This window comes from Neoarius graeffei, chromosome 11, assembly GCF_027579695.1.
Source record: "Neoarius graeffei isolate fNeoGra1 chromosome 11, fNeoGra1.pri, whole genome shotgun sequence".
NCBI lineage: Eukaryota > Metazoa > Chordata > Actinopteri > Siluriformes > Ariidae > Neoarius > Neoarius graeffei.
This window is the reverse complement of record NC_083579.1, coordinates 31,257,121-31,274,000: the sequence shown is the minus strand read 5'-3', so window position 1 is coordinate 31,274,000 and position 16,880 is coordinate 31,257,121. Positions and strand designations below refer to the sequence as shown.

Here is a 16,880-nt window from a genome sequence, read left to right as displayed (position 1 = left end):
AGTGATCAATTCATGTTTTCTTCTCCGGAGTTTATGGTGATGGAAGATCGAGTGTGACCGAATTATGTTTTGCCCCTTTTGTGGAAAACACATAAACCGCTCCACGCGGTTTTACTTTTCACGTGGACAATCTCTAGAATTTTTAAAAGACACAACCCAGACAGAAGGACCAAGCACACAGGGAACATCTCGACTGCTCACTCTATCATTTCCCGGCCACCGTACTTCCGGGTCGCTTGCGGCATTTGGTACATTCCCCTTCCATGAAGATTTTTACAAGGTATTGCAATCAGTGCAGTTTGTTTGTTTGTTTGTTTGTTTTGTTTGTGTGTGTGTCTGTCTGTTAACAATCTAGTGTCTAGACGGTTGCACTGATTGACTTCAAATTTTCAGGGTAGGTGGGCAATGGTCCGTAGATTACCTGATTAAATTTTGGGCATAATCAGGTCAAGGTGAAGGTCAAGGTCACCGGAAAGGTCAACCTTTTGGTCAAAATAACATATTTTCCATTATAACTCAAAAACGGTTGCCGATAGACAGATGTTTACTATTATGAGCATATAGGAACTCCCATATGGCCTTTCATTTGGCACCGTTATCTTTGACCTTGAGTGACCCTGAAATGTCAAACTGAAGGTCATGGGTTTTCAAAGGGCTATAACTTTAAAACGGTTCATGATAGCCAGATATTTACCATTATCAACATATTCAGTTGCCGCCATGAGCTTTGACCTTGAATGAATTTGTAATGTCAAACTGAAGGTCGGGCGGCACGGTGGTGTAGTGGTTAGCGCTGTCGCCTCACAGCAAGAAGGTCCTGGGTTCGAGCCCCGGGGCCGGCAAGGGCCTTTCTGTGTGGAGTTTGCATGTTCTCCCCGTGTCCGCGTGGGTTTCCTCCGAGTGCTCCGTTTTCCCCCACAGTCCAAAGACATGCAGGTTAGGTTAACTGGTGACTCTAAATTGAGCGTAGGTGTGAATGTGAGTGTGAATGGTTGTCTGTGTCTATGTGTCAGCCCTGTGATGACCTGGCGACTTGTCCAGGGTGTACCCCGCCTTTCGCCCATAGTCAGCTGGGATAGGCTCCAGCTTGCCTGCGACCCTGTAGAAGGATAAAGCGGCTAGAGATAATGAGATGAGATGAAACTGAAGGTCATGGATTTTCATAGGACTGTCACCTGACAGCTGATGATTGAGAAATATTACCATAATCAAAATATAGGTATAAAATAAGTGCTGCTGGGTGAGGTTTGTTTTGCCTGGCAACACTCGTCATTTGTAAATTTGTTTCAGGACTGGTAAAAGTGTTCTGCCACGTGTAAATCTGTCTTAGCGCTTGTAAAAGTGTTTCGCATCTTGTCAATTTGTTTTCTTCGATGTAAATTTGTTTTGTCCTTGGTAAAAGTGTTTTGCTAATGTAATTTTGTTTTATAAAATGTGAAAGTGTTTCACATTTTGTAATTTTGTTTTGCACTTCCCAGTCACTGTACTCAGTGCTTACTATGGCACCATATTTGTTTTAAGGGCCTCTTGGGCCAAAAATGCATGAACTAAGTGTCAGTTCTCACCTGTGTGTGTGTGTGTGTGTGTTTCTAACCATGGATTAGGGTCGAATCTGGCAACCCTGACAAGTTGGACTGGTGTGTAGAGTAGTGTAGAATTTACGCGCACACACACGCGCACACTTGAGTTCAGATCAGCAGCAGCCTTTACGCATGGAGCAGCAGGACAACAGGAGGACCTCACAAATGGCATCTTAAGTTCAAGGAATCATTCCTGAGGACCATAAAGGGCTGAGATGTTTCCGGAGCTCCTTCACCACCCCAGTGCTCCACAGGATGTAACTCGAGATTCTGCTCTCATGGAATGGTTTTGTTGGAGTGCAAGGAACTGATTCACACCGAGCGGCGCGCAAAAGCATTAAAGGCGATTAAAAAAAGGCGCACGAACAGAAAATCATCCGTATTTAGTTGAGTGAGTGTTTATTGCAGTTATGCGGACTCAGAGTGGAGTTTGGCCCTCAGTGGCTCTTTTCACCCTCTTTCTTGTGTCAGTTGACGGTTTCCCCAGAAAGCAGAGGATCAGTGATCAGAAAGCCAAAGGGAACACTGCTCTTACGGTACAGATCCACTTGAAATACGCACACACTGTCCATGTGGAAAGAAAGCCATATGGGATGGCACAGTTGGGAGCTGTTTCTCATAGAAAGGGGCTATTAGTGTCTTTTTCATGTCTGTGTTTGAGCTTTGTGCTAGAACACACACATTAGGAGCAGTGCACATGTTAGTGGAGTCCAGCACACCCATTTTAATGAAAGACTTGCAATAAACATTAAAATGTAGGGGACTCAAAGCAAGACTTGGAAACCACTATGTGTGTGTGTGTGTGTGTGTGTGTTAGTTAAATCATTTAATCCCCCTCGCAGTTTGTTCTGTCTATGTTGCATGAATGACCTGTGGACATATTCTCGAGAAAGGTTTTACATTTCTGAGTACCTATCTATACATCTAAGGTTAGGTTTTGTTTAGCGATCGTACAAAGATCACCTAATCATACATGTCAGATCTTGCATCCTGGTTCATTTGATGCCACTGAGTGTCTCAGGATTTGCTCTTCTGTTCCTTGGCAGCACACTAGGTGCCACCTCACAGCTCCAGGGTACAAGCCTGAGCTTGGCTTACTGTCTATGTGGAGTTTCACATGTTCTCTGCATGCTTTTCTGGGCTTCTTTCAGGTCCTCTGGTTTCCTCGTGTCTCCCAAAAACTCCTAGGTAATTGTGTGTGTGTGTGTGTGTGTGTTGTGTCCTGGGGGTGGACTGGCTTCTGATCAGAGGTGTATTCCCATGTCAGACCAGGTTTTCCTAATCAGGACAAAGTGGTTACTGAAGAATGAATGAACTACAGATCCTTGTAGGTCATACTGTACATGATTCATCAGTATGAATCACTTTTAAAAGACCTAATTTTTTTTATGAATTTTGCCCATTCGGGTTATAAAATAAAGATGCTAACTGAGTATATATTATGTTTCACGTCTTTGTTTCTCTACACTAAAATTCTCAATGGTTTGTTCCATGAGGAGCCGACAACATGTTTTCAAAGAGCGAGATTCAAGTATAAAGCTAAGAACCATTAATTCGCTTTGTCTTTTTGACCATTCATAAATATTTCCCAACACTGCCAATAGATTGGCGACCTCCCCAGGGTGTACCCGCCTCCTGCCCAAAGTCAGTTGGGATTGGCTCCAGCTTCCCCCTGACCATGATGGATAAGCGGTATAGATGATTTGCTGTCAGTTTGTTACCAAACCTGTATATCTTGACGTGTCAAACCTTCAGATATAGTTTTATGATAAAGATATGTTTAGATTTGTATGTTTCAGGGTATTTAGGGTCTGAGAATGATCTTTATGGTGTAAATGTGTTCTAGAGATTGGGTGAATGCACCTAAGATGTAGCCTTGAGTGTCAATCCCCCAAAACCACCCCAACCCCGAAGTGAAATGTACTGATACCATTTCAGTGCTTTATGCTGGTTGTCTATAAGTGTTCCTTCAAGATGACCCTCATATCTTCATCTGAAACCTGGAAGTCAAGATGTTGGTATTGTGTACAAGATGACCCCGATCTTCCCACCAAGGGATGGTGTGGCTTCAGATTTTCATTCCAACCAATTAGAAGCCCCACTTGATTCAATATTAAGCTCAACTGATTAAACAGGTGGAATCAGGTATGGCTCCTGATTGGTTGGAATCAAAAGCAGCCACCCTTTGTGGATAAGATTAGACACTTATGCTCTTTGTCAAGTTAATAACCAGCTTGATAAAGGGTGATTGATGATTGGAACCATTCAGTCACTGGTTAATGTGTATAGGGTTTAGAGCACATTAGTATGATGAGACTTGACCCTAGTCATCTTGGTCTGAAGAGCCTCAAGAAATATCATGGACGGTAAGTTTTAGGTGAGGAATCTGTCTGGCTTCTTGGAAAGTTTAAACCTCTAACATTTCCCAGCAGGTCATCATGGTGGCTTCCAAATAGCACAACAATGTCAAATTCAGATCTTGACAATGTCACAGCATCCAAGACAGCAAAAATGGCTGTCTGAGTGAGCGGGATTACTCTCTCTCTCTCTCTCTCTCTCTCTCTCTCTCTCTCTCGTCAGTCTTCGTGACATTAGCCAATTGTGGCTGTTTGCGAGGTCATGTATGTAGAAGAGGGCAGTTAGCGCTTTTGTGTGTGTGTGTGTGTTTTGCTGTTCTGTAGCGGTTCCAAATGATGCAGTAGCTGCACATATCTTGGAGGAAAAGCTGACTAGTGGGTGGGGATCAGCAAATGACCAATGACTCTTTGATTTGGTCAGGATATTAGACACGGTGGTCTCATACATATGAACACTGTCGTATTGATGTTTACTTACACACTGTTGAATATGAGGATATCTGAATATGTAATAACTTTTTTTTTTCTTGCTTTTTTTTGCATCAAATCTATTATATCATGACGTTAACAGAACATTGCATGTTACAGAAAACCCTCTGAAAAAAAATCAGTGTTTCAAAGATACTTTTAGTAAATGTCTAGGGAGAAAGTAACAAAAAAAAAGAACTGATTTTTATTTTGAGAAAATAGTGCCTAATGTTTCTCTGGAGTTTGGGTTAGGGTTGGGGGAAAAACAGTAACAATACCGCTAATATACATTATATTCTCATAGAAGCATAGTATTATGAGATGTATTGCAATATTGATGTTGTAATACCATTATATTGACTTAACATGCCAAATCATGCTTGTACCAAATTCACAATTAACATAAACACTCCAGCAAAACTGAATAAAATCCAAACTCGCCATTGTGATATGTTCTAACCACACAGAAAAGCTTTTTCAACTCCTTGTCCTGCTACATTTAGCTTTTGGCATTTCTCAGCGATTTTGGACTTTTTACTCGATTTTAGAGTACGAGTTATTTTACTGGAGATTATACTGCCAAATCAAATGGCTAAATCAGTCATCCTGATAACTTTTTTAAAGCTTAATCCTGACGTTATGATTATTTAACACAGTTATTCAGCATATTTGGATTTAGAAACAACCTTTAGCTAAGCGTAACAATAATGCAATCAGCTAAGATCATCTCTGTGATTTATAATACAACTCTGTTTTCTTCCTTCTAATCAATATAACTATTTGGCTTTAAATTAGACAGGAAGAGCACTGTTTCTCAAAAGCAACAGGAAATGGAGCAGACATGTATTTAGCATTTGCAACATGAGATGTGAGATTGGCATGCAGGAAAGGCGAAGGAGCCCCAGTGGTGTAATAGATAAACCAAATAATCACTGGCTTTTCTTGCTCTTAGAAGCAAGCACACCATTGATGCTGCATGCCACAGAGGGCGCCAAATTCTTAAGCCCTTGCTTTTCCTGTTTTTTGTTGTTTTCTTTTTGTCCTGTTGAGTTGTGTGACTGTGGATTGGAAAGCTCTCAAATATCCAGCACCCTAATTGAGGTTAAGCTGAAACTGTAAACCATAATCTGTGTTTGAAAGTATATGGTGCAAGCTCTCTCATGTGCATGCTGCTGATGCTATATCCAGGATTTAACGCTGAAACGCCAGCTTGTATTTAAGTAAAACCACTAGAACACACACATACCATCCAGAGTGGAGGAATGGATATAAATCAAACCAACGTGTAAAACACTTTGGGCTGTAGAGTGGTCAGGACCTAGCTACTTTTTTTTTTTTTTTAAACCCAGCCAAGAATTATTGATGAGCTCATGAATGATGGGTTGTAATATACAATATAAAACACTTCACTTTTTGACTCCTAAATGGTTCCTTAGGGTCCAGAAGATAAAATTGAGATTTTATTATTTATTTATTTTTGCTGGAACAAATAAAAATCTGGCCGCTGTCTCTGTAAAATGTGACATACAAATGATAAAGTAGAGTGGCCAACCACCATAACTCAAAAAGTTACAGGATTGTGGTACACCAAAGACATATAATTTAATAAACCATGTCTCCATGTTGTAGTTAACCAATAATATACCCTAAAAAGGTCTATTTGAGCTTCCAACTGGTTACCCTAGAGATTTTTTTTTTATATATGTATTTAAGAATAAATTGTTTCCAGTGCCTCTGAATATATACAGTAAAGAAATAGCTTTTCTGAGTCAGCAACAATTTCCTCTGGGAATTTGATTCCAGAGGCCTTGAAATGTTAAAAAAAAAAAGTCAATTTTACCATATGCTAACAGTCCGTTTTGGTTTGTGTGGGTTTCAGTCATCTGAATGTTCTTGCATTGGGTTTCACAACCTGCACATGAAGGTGTTTAAGCGAATACCAACCCTTCATAGAAAAATGGCTTCTAACAGAGTGATTAATCGTCAAGCCTTTCTTGGAGATGAATAATCAGATCCATCCATTTCGGTGAATTATGACCGAGCTGCTCAGTTTTCAGTTTTAATAAATGAGTCTCATTTTGGTCTCTGTCACCAAACTAGGAGGTAATGGTTTCTGTGGTCTTCAGCGGAATGGCTGTGGGTTTGTACAGCAGCTCCTGTGTTTTTGTGTTCTTGGTGGTGGAACTCATCATGACTTCATCATGTTAAGCTCAGCAAAATCCAATAAGTTTTATTTGTTCTCTTGGGCCATTGGTGTGTTGGTGATGTCGGTTGGAACATGCCAAGCAAATCAGATTGCAACATGATGGTATGCAGGATGTGGAAAGGAAAAAAAAAACAGAATAAGGAAAAATGCTTGGTCAGGCATCCATCCATGCATTGACAGTGCTTTTAGGATCCTCTGTTTCTCTCAGCTGCTCCTCCCCTCTTCGTGTGAGCGGTCAGGAATTCCAGCTCCAGGCACTTTGAATTACTCTCCGTTGTTGTGGAGCGATGCGCAGCCACAGGAAAGTCTTCTAAACTGTTTGCTTTCCATTATTAACTTGTGTTACTCATGCAAAAGCAAAGCTGTCCTTTCCTCCCTCGACTGGCAGGTCGGTCTCGATGTGTTTCATTGATGTGGAGGACGAGACAAAGTCAAACAGTGCTATGTTGAGCGAGTGGCTTATCTTGGCAAAGGGGTTGTTCTCTGAGGTTTGATTTCAGCATGACGGAGGCAGAAGGTATGAGAGATCCCTGGAGGGCTTTCACAGAACCTCATCACTCTTATTACAAACTAACAGGAAAGAGTTCATGTAACAGAACTTATTCCAAGGTTTACACACTCTGGCACATTGTTTTGGCATGGTTGTGCTTCTTAAAACATCTATCCATCCATCTATTATCCGTAACCGCTTATCCTGTGCAGGGTCGCAGGCAAGCTGTAGCCTATCCCAGCTGACTATAGGCGAGAGGCGGGGTACACCCTGGACAAGTCGCCAGGTCATCACAGGGCTGACACATGGAAACTAATAACCATTCATATCTACGGTCAATTTAGAGCCACCAATTAGCCTAACCTGCACACATCTTTGGACTGTCGGGGAAACCGGAGCACCCAGAGGAAACCCACACAGACATGGGGAGAACATGCAAACTCCACATAGAAAGGCCCCCATTGGTCACTAGGCTCAAACCCAGAACCTTCTTGCTGTGAGGTGACAGTGCTAACCACTACACCACCGTGTTGCCCTTCTTAAAACATGTATACTCTTATTGAAAACTTATCCACACTGTCCTTCTTGGGAAAACCTTCAAGAATCTATGGAGAACCCTTTACAATTCCAGATTTAATCTTTGTCAAGAAAAGATTTGGAAGCCAAGGGCCCTTAACTCTCCAAAGAACCCTTGAGGAATTTTCCTTTTCTGAAGCCCCTTCTACACAGCCTGTTCAAGGCACGAACTTTGCACCTTTTTTCCACCTTGCCTTTCTGTGTAAAAGGTCTGAAAAGGGGGATCATTTTTTTTCCTCCTCTCAGCCAGAACAATTGGTAGTGGTAGTAACAGAGCCAGAATTGATGTTTATGTGAAAGGTACAGCCGGCATTGCGAAACAGGGATGTGATATTTTTGACATGGCATTCTTCTTCCAAAGACCAGTGTAAATTCAAACATCTCCGTGGCATCAAAGATCCATATGCCTTTCTGCCTCTAATCACTCCCACTTCTCTTTAATTTCTCCTCTGAGATATTCCTGATCACATAACCATGATGCTCAGCAACTTTGCTTGTGTTTAAAGAGTGATATATATGTGTATGGCTAGCAAAAAAAAGCGCACCTCACCACAGCAACACTGGTATGCTTGGGGTATTCGTATTTCTGACATGTAGTGTGTTATACATCACCCTAGACACCGATGCTCTGTCATGCCTCTGGTTCCAGAATGCTGGAATGCTATGAAAAACACACTGGTATGGCTTTATGCCGGCTTTTTTTGGTTCCGTGTCAACAACCGAAGTTGGCATAATAAGGGATCTTCTTTATAGCATTTATTATGGAATATGTCTGTAAAAAGGGCTGAAGAGTTAAACAGGAGCCCTTGGAAGTAATCATGTCACGCTTATGAGATGCATAAAGCTCCATCAGTTGTTCTAGATACAACCCATGTAGGAAGCTAAGAACCCTTATCTCTCTGTAAAACCCTTTTCTTTTTCCAAGAGTGTTGGCATGACTGTTTGGAAATAATCATTTTCCTGCTTAGGAGATGCTTAAAAAACCCACAAGGGTTCCAGGGACAACCCATTTAAGAAGCTAAGAACCATTATCTATCTGAGGAACCCTTGAAGAACTTTCTTTTTCTAAAAGTGTAGACAGGGCTACATGGAAATGATCACATTCACACTTTTGATACAAATGTAAAAAAAAAAAAAAAATCCAGCAATGTTTCCAGGTAAAATTTTTTTAGAAAGCAAAGAACGTTTTATATACTTAAATAACCCTTAAGGAACCTTTAAGAGTGTAGACAGGACTGCTTGGATGTAATCACTTTCACACATGTGAGACATATAAAGATCCCCCAAGTGTTCTAGTTACAGCCTATTTAGGAAGCTAAGAACCCTTATCTCTCCAAAGAACCCATGAGGAACCTATTTTCCTAACAGGGTAGGCAGGGCTACTTGGACATAATCACTTTCACACTTGTGAGATGCATAAAAATCCCCCAGCATCACTATAATTTTGATTTACGGTTGCCTTGGATTTTAAAAAGTAAATACAGCTCCAGCTTGGGAATCCATCATACTCTTTAACTGGGATGACTCAGGCACACTGTGGCACCAGTAACTGTTTTTAAGGACGCAGAAGGTGCTTCTCTTGCTTCCTTGGAGATGGTGCAATTCAATAGAGCTGCTGTTGGGGTGAAGTTTATCGTCAGCAGCGGAGGACATCTGCTTTGCGTGTGGGAGAGACGGAGTCTAAGAAGTGAGACAAGGCAGGCTACACATGATCAGCAGAGGAAAGCTTTGATCAGGCAGCCTCACTAACCCCTTTCTCCCCCCCTCTCCCTTTCACTGCAGTTTCTTTGCCAGAAGACGAAAGGGATGATCAAATCAGGTCTCCAGATGTGTGCTCTGGGAAACAGAAGCCATACAGATGTGGTTGTGGTGGCCTGTGCTCAAATGGTCCTTTAAAATTTGGGGAATGACCTGCACAAGTAGGAAGAGTTATCTGGATAGACTAGATGATGGAAGGAGGTCGGAGGAATTATGATTATGATTGTACCTTATTTGTCCCTCGAGATGGATTTTAAAAGGTGCCTGATTCAGATGGAATTGACAGCGCTGGATGTTTGCCGATGTCCATCATGTCCGTGTTTGTGGCTATTGGTGTCTGGCCGATCATGTTCTATGACTTCTCTTTGATGTCCCTGGTGGGTCATAGACAGGGCCTCTACATGAGCTCTTTGAAGTGTTGAAGGAACCAGGATGTAGAGGCCCAATGTGACTGGGTCTCATCTGGTGCTATTAAGGCATGCATGTAGCTCATGTAAGGCTCAGGAAAGGTCCATTTTTAACTCCTCTTGCACTGATAAGACATCTGGACTGGACTTCAATGAACATTGCTGAGAAGCATCCTATGTTTCCAAAGCATCACATAATCCAATGTTGGTGTTTCATTTTACAAACTTTACCTCTGATTGGGAACATTCAGGATTTACTCTCCCAAATCAAAGCCTTTAATCTTGTAGCACATCATGAGTATAGCATTGAGAGTGCTATTTGGAGGGGACGTAACATTGCTGGAGGACATATATGTACCAGCTATGATCAATTCACATGGTATAAATCACAGAGATGGGCGTGTCTTCACCATATACACATGGTTGTCAGACTAAAAATCCATGTGTACATTGACTACATATATTTCATTTTAATACAAATGGATTGTCCCCCCTCTCCCCCCACTTTATTATAACCACTTGTTGACCTAGGAACCTTACTTATTATGCCCAGATATGTCACTTCTCTCACACATCCTTTTAAATGTTGCCTTATTGTTCTGTCTTATATACTAGGACTGAAGAAAACACAAAATATCCTCTCCTGCATGACATTATGCAGTCTTTACCAACATGTCATTCCAGACTAGATATTTATTACCAGGGCTTATATCTACTGGACATTTTTATGGAAGGAAAATATAAATATAACAATCTATCCAGATGCATGTACACCAGTGTTGTAGTCGAGTCACTAAACCTCGAGTCCGAGTCCAGTCTCGAGTCACCAGTGTTCAAGTCCAAGTCATTAAAAAAAAATCCAAGTCGAGTCCACTATTGATGCGAGTCGAGTCCAACACTCCAACCGCACCATTTGACGGTGGCTGTTTTAGCATCATTAACATTAGTTTGTTCCTGAACATGACGTATGAACAGGTGAATGTGCTTCTGTTTGTCAGGGAGTGTGAAGTATTCTGTCAGAGATGGTTGGGAGACGGATGTAAGTGCAGAAGGTGTGTTTATTAATACAAGTGAAGACACACAAACAATCTAGAACGGCAGGCAAAATCGTAAAACAGTGAAACAGGCAATAGGTCGAGCGAGGCACAAACAGGCTATCGTAGACTCGGCAGAATCAAAGATGAGAAACAGGAAATCAGTGATCAGGAAACCAAACAAGGAAATAAGGCTAGGTAATGTCAGCAACACAACTCAATACAGCTAGTAGTCGACTTACGACCTATGCGACTTACGACTGATTAACTTTTACGACCGTCTGGTTATGACTGGCAAGTGTTTCCCAGCTGAGCGTACGACAGTTTCCGCCCCAGCTCCTGGCAGCGCCTCTCGCCGCGTACAACAGTTTCCGCTCCAGGCACATGTGCAGTCTCTCTCGCGCTCCCTCGCGCACGCCGTCATACAGTTTCCGCCCCAGGTCCTGGTTTATGAAACGAGCAAATGCTCCCACCAGCCCGAGCGCTGCAACAGCTGATGATGACATAGACGACCCACAGCCAAGCACCAGTGATGCCAGCGGTCACTAAATTTTGTATTTTGCTATGTTTTACATTTGTATTTTGGTATGTTTCAAACGAAAATGTTTATTTTTCACACCTGTATTTCATATTTTTTGTTTTGCACATATTAAACAAATTGTACTGTACGCAGTGTAGTATGCAGTGTTTGACTTAAACCAAATAATGAGCCAAGGTAATGAAATAAGGAAATGTTGATAAAATAAGACTTTAAGATGATTACAATATCATTACACATCACAATATACTTACGTTCATTTAACATAGGCCGACTTACGACCAGATCGGTTTACGACCGGTCAGTCGTAACCAAACGCAGTCGTAAGTCGACGACTACCTGTACTTTGCAAAGTAAGTGCGTTTTCAGTTTTTATATAGGCACACTGTTTGCGCCTTAATCCCGTGCAGGTGTGAGTTGTTTACGGTGCGCGTGAGAGTCCGCTTGGTGCGTGCGCTGTCCGGAGTGCGCCCAAGAGTCTATCTGATGCATGCGCCAAGGTGTGCAGGTGTGACACTCTTGCATGAAATTAGTACAAAAATTAATGTAGATATAAATATCTTATGCCAAATTATCATGGCATGTTAGAAAAAATAAAGAAAAAAATCTGAGTCTTCATCTCCAATTTACGAGTCCGAATGCAATTAATATCCAAGTCCAAGTCATCAGTGCTCAAGTCCGAGTCGAGTCACGAGTCCTTAAAATTAAGGCACGAGTCCTGGACCCGAGTACTACAAGCCTGATGTACACAGTTGGTATTTTTCAAAGTCTTCCTTGGTAAGACGGGTCCTTCCACGTCCTTCCAACAGGCTAGGCAAGACTCCTTCCTAAGAGCCTAGAGAATACATAATGGAACAAATTTGAGCGTGCAGGTGTGCATCATTGAAAAGGTCCCGCCTTGTACCGTATGCGTATAGGATTGTGTTGCTTTAAGAACGCCAAGGATGCACTCAGGCATCCTTGAAAATTCTGTGAACGAAGGACTCGGTCCTTGGTAGAATTTGAAGGATCCTAGACACTGGAAGTCAGGATTCGATGAAATGTTCCTTGAAATGCATCACTAAGTCTGTTTAAAAAAAAAAAAACACCCCAGAGGTAATAATAACATTACCCCACCTCCACATGTAAAACTAATCCAGTCTTATTAGGGCTATAAGACAACTCACAAGTCAACAGATACAGGTTTATTCTGCACGTAGCTGCTCATCATTTTGTTTATTTTGTTGCAGTTGACAGCAAAATAGCTGTTTTGGAAAAAAGGACCAGTTCCAGATTAGACCTTGGAGTCGGAAAAAAGCAATCTGTGCTTGGTCAAGACATAAAAACTCAGCTCATGGCAACCAAAAGCTCTGTTTTACAGCGAGTTAAAATGATTAGTACATGTGTAAAGCATGATGAAGCATTATGAGATTATCTGGTGATACCTTTAAAATTAGTGTGACAGCGCCATCATAGAGAACGTTTGTGGATCTAACGTTGCGGCGAGACAGGAGGTGCCAGAATGGTGATAGATAGCAGATGATTTCAAAGCTCTCTGACAGTGTTGTTGTGGATCCGGGACAACAGGAGGCTGTCTCTCCTACGCCAGACTTCAGGTCTCCATATTAAAGTAAACCAGATGAAAGAGATACATATCCCTTAATGTGTAATAATTTACCTGCATGCACCATCCTGGGCCGTCCTCCAAGAATTCGCAGTGCTTCTCTCGTCAGTTCAGTGCAGTGTTTGCTCTTAATGTCAACCAGCTGTCAGGAGAAAAGCAGCTGAACGCTGCGTTGTTCATGTCTGGCCGTGTTTCTCTGGCCGCTCTGTTTTGTTTGGTTGCTAGCGGGAGGGCTGTAGCATGCAGGCTTTGGGTTTGATAAGTAACTTATGTAGGATGGAGGCCTAAAAACAACAGCTCTACATCCTATCAGATGTTTTGCAATGTCAAACGGGTTGTGCAAGTCGAGTAGATCACTATAACATGAATATTTAATATACTATTGACTGTGAGACTTGAAAATAAATTAAAAGATCTCATTTCTTTTATACCATGTTTGAAGTTTTAAAGGTAATGTGTCCATGTATTCCAACCTCAGCCATGAAAAAAGATGAACGTTATTCCAGTAATCCCCTTTTAAAATCCTCTTGATATGCTGTCATGTGGTAGACATTTCACTCCAGATGTGTTTATTTGAAACCCAGGCCCTTTTTTCATAAGGGTTCAGGGTCACAGCTGTATAGATTTGATATGGTGTTGGAAGATGACAGATCTTCTCGTTGTCTTCGCACATGTTCTATAATTGCTTCAGGAATTATTATTTGCCCCGTTTGTTCAGTTCTAGAGGAGGCTTTATAGAGGGTTGCATCATATCTTTTACTAGTTGTATTAAAGCCACCAGAATCTATTAAACTGACTTCTGTTTTATTTTCATAGCACTATTTATTGTACAAATTGTTATAAAGCAGCCTACAGAGGGGCAGAGATCAAATTCACCATCACACAAAGGGAAACATCACTTTCTCGGTATTCCTCAGGTAGCACTGGTGTAAAAAAAAAAAAATTAACAAGATTTAAAATATCGTAGTACTGAGAGAGTCTGTTGTGCTTCAGTGTGAGTGGTGTCACGACAATTCAACTCAAACACTAAAGTTCATTCTTGTCCTGTCAGAATTAGGGGCAATGTCTGGGCAAATTGTTCTATGTATCTCATTATAATAAACAAGTATGACTGTGAACATCTTATTTGACAAGTATCACAAGCAGATAGACGGCAAAACTTAAGAATTAAGTTAATAGCAAAATTTTTTCTATTTTTCTCAATATATTATTATATACAGTGGCATGCAAAAGTTTGGGCACCCTTACTGAAAATGTCTGTTACTGTGAATAGTTAAGTGAGCAGAAGATGAACTGATCACCAAAAGGCATAAAGGTAAAGACGACATTTCTTTTCAGCGTTTTCTGCAGGATTTGTGTATTATTTTTGTTTTGTACAATTGGAGAGTGAAAAAAGAAAAGGAACACCATGCGAAAGTTTGGGCACCCCAATACATCTGAGTTCTCAGGTAACTTTTACCAAGGTTCCAGACCTTAATTAGCTTATTGAGCTGCGGCTTGTTCAAATTCTTCGTTAGGAAAGGTCAGATGATGCAGATTTCAAAGCTGTATAAATTCTCTGACTCCTCAAACTTGTCCCTAAAATCAACAGCCATGGGCTCCTCTAAGCAACTCCCTCGCGTTCTGAATAATAAAATAATTGATGCTCACAAAGCAGGAGAAGGCTACAAGAACGTAGCAAAGTGTTTTCAGGTAGCTGTTTCCTCAGATTGTAATGTTATTAAGAAATGGCAGTTAATAGAAACAGTGGAGATCAAGGTGAGGTCTGGAAGATGAAGAAGACTTTCTGAAAAAACTGCTGGTTGTCAAAAAAAAAAACTGCAAAAGACCTTGAGAAAGATTTAGCAGACCCTGGAGTGGTGGTGCACTGTTCTACTATGCAGCGACACCTGAACAAATATGACCTTCATGGAAGAGTCATCAGAAGAAAACCGTTCCTGCGTCCCAGCCACAAAATTCAGTGTCTGAAGTTTGCAAATGAACATCGAAATAAGCCTGATGCATTTTGGAAACAAGTCCTGTGGACTGATGAAATCAAAATAGAACTTTTTGGCCACAATGTGCAAAGGTATGTTGGGAGAAAAAAAGGGTGCCAAATTCCAGGAAAAGAACACCTCTCCAACTCTGAAGCATGGGTGTGGATCGATCATGCTTTGGGGTTGTGTTGCAGCCGGTGGCACAGGGCACGTTTCATTGGTCGAGGGAAGCATGGATTCGAATAAATACCAGCAAATTCTGGAAGCAAACATCACACCATCTGTAAAAAAGTTGAAGTTAAAAAGAGGATGGGTCCTACAATAAGACGATGATCCAAAACACACCTCAAAATCTACAACGGAATACCTCAAGAGGCGCAAGCTGAAGGTTTTGCCCTGGCCCTCACAGTCCCCTGACCTAAACATCATTGAAAATCTGTGGATAGATCTCAAAACAGCAGTGCATGCAAGACAGCCCAGGAAACTTGTAGAACTGGAAGCCTTTTGCAAGGACGAATGTGTGAAAATCCCTCAGGTAAGAACTGAAAGATTATTAGCTGGCTACAAAAAGCGTTTACAAGCTGTGATACTTGCCAAAGGAGGTGTTACTAGGTACTAACCATGCAGGGTGCCCAAACATTTGCTTCGGGTCCTTTTCCTTTTTTGTCATTTTAAAAATGTAAAAGATGAGAAATTGTTTTTGCTTAAAATATAAAGTGAATGAGTCATCTTTAACTTTATGCCTTTTGGAGATCATTTTCATCTTCAACTTGCTTCACTGTTCACAGTAACGGCAATTTTGACTAGGGGTGCCCAAACTTTTGCATACTGCTGTATTTTACACCTACAGATTACAATATGTATAATGCTCTTCACTAACACTACCTACCTGGTTCATACAAGCTAGCTTGCTAAGATTTCTGAGAGTCGTAATTGTCAATCTCTGCTAATTAACACTATTTGTCGAATATAAGCATATAATCTTGTCTATGTATGTCTAATATAATCTCAACAAGTATTCTGTAAGGATGTTTAAGTCATAAATGGTCACAGTCCTTACTGCTAACACTAGCTGTCTGGCTAATGTACGATACCTGACAAGATTTTTGAGAAGACTTTTAAGTCATAAATATTCATCACTAATCCTCATCACAAACTCCAGCTATCTGGCGAATATAATCTACCTGACAAGACTTATGAGAGAATAAACGTTCATAATCTTCACTGCGAATTAACACTGGATACAGTATGTGGCTCATACAAGCTAGCTTCAGAAGAAGCTAGCTTGTATGAGCCACATAGCTAGCTTGAGAGAATTTTTTCTATTTCTAATTAATGTTTATAATTTCCACTGCTAACACCTGGCTATCTGGCGAATACAAGCTAGCTTGACAAGATTTCTGAGAGGATTCCTAAATAATAAATGGTCATAATCCTTGTTGTTAGCTCTATATATCTATACAGCTAATAACTAGCATTTATGCTAACACATAAATGTTTAGAAGAGTCACTTCTGAAACATCTAGCTTCATAAAAAATATGTTTGAAGTGCAGTATTTTAATGTTAGGATTTTAGAAATACAACCCCGATTCCAAAAAAGTTGGGACAAAGTACAAATTGTAAATAAAAACGGAATGCAATGATGTGGAAGTTTCAAAATTCCATATTTTATTCAGAATAGAACATAGATGACATATCAAATGTTTAAACTGAGAAAATGTATCATTTAAAGAGAAAAATTAGGTGATTTTAAATTTCATGACAACAACACATCTCAAAAAAGTTGGGACAAGGCCATGTTTACCACTGTGAGACATCCCCTTTTCTCTTTACAACAGTCTGTAAACGTCTGGGGACTGAGGAGACAAGTTGCTCAAGTTTAGGGA

The 16,880-nt window shown here is 40.8% G+C and overlaps 1 protein-coding gene across 1 annotated transcript in view; it reads left to right on the top strand.

Annotated features, from left to right (window-relative positions):
• The first annotated feature begins 1,686 nt into the window (after positions 1-1,686).
• ism2a (isthmin 2a) overlaps positions 1,687-16,880 on the top strand; it is a 67,655-nt gene continuing 52,461 nt past the window's right edge. Inside the window, exon 1 of the mRNA XM_060933715.1 lies at positions 1,687-2,116. Coding sequence (XP_060789698.1) covers positions 1,991-2,116 — 126 coding nt within the window. The 5' untranslated portion in view covers positions 1,687-1,990. The remainder of the gene's footprint in view (positions 2,117-16,880) is intronic.